The sequence below is a fragment of the Thermobia domestica genome, chromosome 10 (assembly GCF_964235325.1).
Source record: "Thermobia domestica chromosome 10, izTheDome1.hap1.1, whole genome shotgun sequence".
NCBI lineage: Eukaryota > Metazoa > Arthropoda > Insecta > Zygentoma > Lepismatidae > Thermobia > Thermobia domestica.
In genome coordinates, this window is record NC_137463.1 from 239,628,099 (window position 1) to 239,634,098 (window position 6,000).

A 6,000-nucleotide genomic window follows, 5' to 3' on the forward strand; every position below is an offset into this window, starting at 1 on the left:
TAAAAATTGACATATATGCAAAGAGGTATTTATGATGTGGCTTTCTAGTGTCTGACATAATAAAATTTATATAAACAGTAAAATGTTCATTTAATAACAATAGCAATAATGTAAATAAAATTGACTTGAATAACAATTCACAAAAGTGGAGAACAAATATTAATTTGCCAGGTTCCGAGCATGCTTGTTATCACACAACACCAAGTTTCGTCTAGTTTACTCTGTGCACACTCCTTGTATTCTACTGTACTGATTTCTTAATTTAACTATATTTCGGTTATTTTTCATAGCTTTTTAACGTATTATACATAAAATTGAAGCTGTTTATATGCTCCTTCGAATGTTATAAGATACATCCTTTAATAAAATGAACCATTTTGGAAAAATATTCATTTATATGTAAATATGTTTCATAAAATCTTAAACATTTCTAATTTTCTCGTTTTTATCATATTTCCTTGTCTTCATTACTGTAATAATCGATTACATTCTGGCTTAACTTATAATTTAGAGAAAGAATAATTAAAATCAGACCATTAGTTACTAAGATAATGATCTTTTAAGAGAACATTACATAAAATCATATATGGCGGCATATTTCAAAATGGCGGCCAGAAAATTTTGGCACCCGACCCTAAAGCAAATTGAATACCGAAGTACTTTCAGTCTGCCAAGTTTCATACTTGTGTCCGGTCTGTCACGATCCGAGTTTTTTTTTTGTTGTTAAGGGACCAGACTATATGGGCACCCATTAGTTTCGACTGGTCAAATCCCCTTTCTTGGCTTTTAATGAAGGCTAGGAACTACCTCACCCAAACGCAAAGCCTTAGCTTGCAGTGGAGCTAAAGGTTCCTTTCCCTCCTGGCTTGTAGTGGAGCATTGTGCGAAATTTACCTAACTTTCTGCTTTCAGTGGAGCAGCGGGAGATTCCTAATCACAACTCGGTTTAGCTTGCAGTGGAGCTTTGTCGGGATCTCTAACTCCTCTTTGCTTGCAGTGAAGCAGCGAGTGTCTCACACCGTCTCACGCAGTTCGCTACTGAGGAATTCTTCCCGAGACCGTTAGATCCAAGGGACCCCTATTCGTATTTCATACTAGAAAATTTACATTATTGTAGTATTTCTGTAAAATACGGATAGAGGATTTTATAATAAAACCGGTAGTGGGAAACGATTTCGGACTATAATTTGCACTACTTATGCTCTACCTACTACTGCACAAGCAGAATTTTACAATATTAAGTATTATAATGTCTTAGAGCTAATTATGTTTGACACATATTCCTAAGAACTGACCATCCTTCTGGTTGCTCGGTTTCGTGCCCATCGCCCCTTTCAGCACGGAGAGTATGTGAGACGTAGACATAAAGCTTAATCTCGGATCCAAACTACATGAGATTTCACCGAGAATCGAACCCGAGCCTGCTATGCAGAAGGTGGGTAACCATATACCTGTGAGGAACACAAGACAAACTGAGGACATTGAGGCCTGAGGTTTCGATCTCACCTCCATCACAGATTATTTCTCGACTTCATCCCTAGGTCTCAAAGGGCAAGTCTCGATCTAGGAATAAATTGGAAGGTAATAAATAATGTAGAATTAACAATGTATCGTTACCCCTTATTATTTTTCATCCTACTACTTGATTCTAAAAGTTGTAGAATTATGGTAGTTTGTGTAGTGGTGGCTCCAGAGAAGAGTCAAATCGGACTGGGTATGCCTCTCTGTTCCCGCCAGCTTTAACACAAAAGCTCGTTACTCTCTGACTAATTTATTTTTCATTGTAAAGAAACAATTCTGTACACTGCACAAAGCTATATAGCAGCGTTTCCCAACCGGTGTGCCGCGAATGGGCCTCTGGTGTGCCGTGAGGAAATCAAATTGCAAGACATAGGGGAAAACGTATATTTGTATTTCACATTACTATGAACCTCTACTATAAATCTACAATTTTCATACTGTGTTACTTTTCTGTACATTTTTATGTTGGAAAACGTATTTATCATTGTCATGACCATTATTGCTTCTTTATTGTTGCAGACTATTTCGTAACTTGAAATTTTAACATATCATTCAATAAATTCAACAAAGCAAATATGCATACAAATTACCTACATTTGTGTTTTAAAAGTATAGGAGATTGTTTATTTATTCGTTATTTAGTGATCTTCCCTTTTAGTTAAAGGTTAGATACAGTTTTCGAAAGAGAAAATGTATTTTTAAAAACCCGAGTCCTATATTTCACTGCAATTGTTTTCTGTTTTAAAATTAAAATGAAAAATAAGCATAATGATTTACCACAAGGGGAAATCAGTGATCGAGCTTTCTTCTCTGTAAGGAGATCAGTAATCACATAAAAATACCATGGTATTTTATATTTACAAATAATAATAATAATAATTATATATATAAATATGGGTGTGCCGGGAGAATTCAAGTTACACCTATAGTGTGCCGCAAGTTGAAAAAGGTTGGGAAACGCTGCTATATAGTATTGTAACGTACCTCATTGTACAGGACATACTAGAAAACCCAACACTGGAAAACAAACTATGTTCTAAACCCTATACCTTTCCTGTTTCTCTTACTTTCATATTTCTACTTTTTCTCATTATATTCGAAAATGAAACGATTTTTGAGGAAAACAACTTTTATTCCACCAAGTATAATAGTTTAACTGAATTTAAGTTTGATATGTTTCTTCTCTTCCACAGAAAATGGTATCGTTATTCAGGAATATATATTATTTTCAATTGATGTGTATTCTGGATTCTGTCTGGATGTTCAAAGACAACACAATGTCTAATCTTAAGACGAATCAATACCTAAAGGAACTCCTGATATCTGAATTTCGACAACCAGATTGCATTGCATTCATCAATGGATCAAAGAATTTTTACGAAGACTTTAACACATATTGGGAGAATGGAACTATGACAATACCTCCTGTTTATCTATTTAACAATATTTCTAGTCAGGAACACAATGGAAAGCTGTTACTTGTTGATGCAATGGACCAGAATTGTGCCACATTTATTGTTTCTTCAACGAACATATGCGACACGTTCTTAAGTATTTATAAAGCTTCTAAGAAAGCAATTCAAAGAAAGACGAGAACTTATGTGATTGTATCAAGAGAAAATGAAACATCTTTTGATGATTACATCAACTGCAATTGGATTCGTTTATTTCCTTTTATATATTTAGTGGTAATTCCTAACAAACAGAGCAACAGCAGTGAATTCGTTGAACCTCAGTTGTTCACTCATAGCATGACAAATAATTTAATGCCCCGAAGCATTGAACAGTTGTCTTTATCAACTCACAAAGCAATGAAAAGGAAGCTTTTAAATTTCAACGGGATCACCGTGGGATTGTCGTTCTATCTGTACACTGGATGGACAGAGATTATAGAGAATTCTTATGATGGATTTGATTACAAAATGCTTATGTACTTTGCCTCAAAATATAATTTTACGTGGGACGTTGATGTTGTTAAAAACTGGGGAGAATATTCAGATAACGCATCTGCGAATACCTTCTTAGGAACACTTAAAAATGTAAAATATCACATGGGAACACCAAGCTCCTTTCTCACGTTTCATCGATACCAACAGATGCAATTTTGTTATCCCTTAGGTGAAATGGCTGTCAGGTTTCTGACGCCTATCCCAAGCAGGAAACCTCATTTATGGTCAATATTTTTTCCATTTTCAACTGAGGTTTGGTTGGTTTACATTGTTTATGTTATTATGCACTCGTTGGTGATATACGTATTCTCTGTTATTCAGTATTTAGTAAAAAAGCCACATCAACGAGATCCATATCTTGAATACACGTATTCGCTTATAAATGCAATAAGTATAAATATTGGGTCTTCTGTTGAAAATTATGGCAGAGCAGGCTTAAGATACTTAATACTTTGGAGTTCCATGTTGTCAACACTTCTTGTAACAGCATACGACTGCAACCTTGTAACGTACCTCACTTTATCCATATATGAGAAACCAATCAACACGTTGGAAGAAATCATGGAGTCAGGTCTTAAATGGGGAAGTGAACACTTGTTTTGGTTAGCTTCGCTGGGAGAATCAGCTAATCCTATCATTCATGTGATACGCAATAGACGTGTATTATCCCAAGATTCCAATCTGTTACGTAACTTAGCATCGCAAGGGAAAATAAATGTCCCACTTGAATGTTTCCATTCAGGACACGCCTCTGGGGCTAACTTTCTAGACAAACAAATGATAAGAAACTTCCACTTGGTTCAACAAACTGCATTTGCTAATCGATATGCTAATCCTACTCACATAAATTCACCGCTAGCGGAGATGTTTAGTAAATTTAGTGAACCACTCGTAGAGTCAGGCATATATTGTCATTTATTAGAGAAATACTTAACTCAATTTTCTCTAGAGTTACACGTAAAAACTGAGGAGTCTCTTCGTCCGCTGATGTTAGATGACGTTTCTGGAAGCTTTATTTTACTTGTGTGTGGTTTGCTTGTTGCTGCCATTATGTTTTGTTTGGAAACTCTGGTGAAGAGAATTATTATTTTCACTCAGAGAAGACGAGAAACTGCAATATTACCATATCTGCCGTGATGTTACTAAATATTCTGTGCACAGCACATTATGAGCATATTGTTTCAATGGTTTTCAGTATAATATGTAAAACGCTCAGTGTTTATCCTCGTAATTGTGTTTTAGCGTGTGACGTTTTGCTGAATAATGCTTAAAAGCAGGGGCAGATTTAATGTTTGGCCACGTCTAGCGAGAAAAGGAAAAAACGTTTGCTGCCTCTTTTCCCGTAAAAACTTAAAAATAAACTCTGCTGAAGACAGTAAAGAGGATAACGCAAACACATATTTATGAATGATTGTTCCTGTGTTGATAAGGACTGAGAATATCTTAGTATTTTCGCCTAGATGTTTATGCAACCCGTAACCTTTAATATTTTGAGAGTTGCGCATTATAGTTACGCGAAATATACACTCTTAACGAAGATGTGGGATATGAATAGCCATGGTTAAATCCACCGTTTTCCATGAGTTTGTTAACAGATTGTCTGGATTAATGAAGATCGGCCGAGATAATCACTCTAGCTATTTATTACCCACCGTTACCCGTAATGTTAAACGGTTTCACTCCATTAACAAACGACGAAGAGATAATCATTCAAGCTATTTATTGCTCACCGTTACCCGTGATGTTAAACGGATTGACTCCATTAACGAACGGTGAGGAGGTAATCACTCAGGCTACTTATTGCCCACCGTTACCCGTGATGTTAAACGGATTGACTCCATTAACGAACAATGGGGAGATAATCATTAAAGCTACTTATTGCCCACCGTTACCCGTGATGTTAAACGGATTGACTGCATTAACGAACGATGAGGAGATAATCATTCAAGGTATTTATTGTCCACCGTTATCCGTGATGTTAACGGGTTGACTCCATTAACGAACGATGAGGAGATAATCATTCAAGCTTCTTATTGACCACCGTTATCCGTGAAGATGTTAACAGATTGACTGCATTAACATACTTGGCCGAGATAATCGTTCTAGATATCGAATAATAATAAAAGATAGTTCAAAAATTCGCTGTCGTTCAAGGGTTATCCTGTGAACTGAGTTACGTGGAAGAGGTACTAAGGCCCATTAGGGTGATCCTAATAAAAATACATTTACATCATACATACACTGAGAAAAAACTTGTAGGCGGCGTACTTAAAAAGGTAGGTTACTTGCGTAATTCCTGTAGTTTTTGGATTTAACGTATAGGAGACGTATAACTGAAATAGCACGTTTTATAATACTTTCCGTATAAGTGTTCCATTTATACTTACTTTCCGTCTGAAGCAATATGAAACAATGTAGGCAGTCAGGATCTTACATACAAATAGACGTATATAACATATAGCTGACGAAGGTAACAAGTATATGCATGTGATATACGGCAAACTGTTAGATGTCAGACATTCTGCAACGG

At 35.8% G+C, this 6,000-nt stretch overlaps 1 protein-coding gene across 1 annotated transcript; it reads left to right on the forward strand.

Annotated features, from left to right (window-relative positions):
• The first annotated feature begins 2,798 nt into the window (after positions 1-2,798).
• LOC145661865 (glutamate receptor ionotropic, delta-1-like) lies at positions 2,799-4,607 on the forward strand. Its single transcript, XM_081727204.1, has one exon. It carries the CDS (start codon positions 2,799-2,801, stop codon positions 4,605-4,607), a length of 1,809 nt encoding a protein of 602 aa, XP_081583330.1.
• Positions 4,608-6,000: the final 1,393 nt, after the last annotated feature.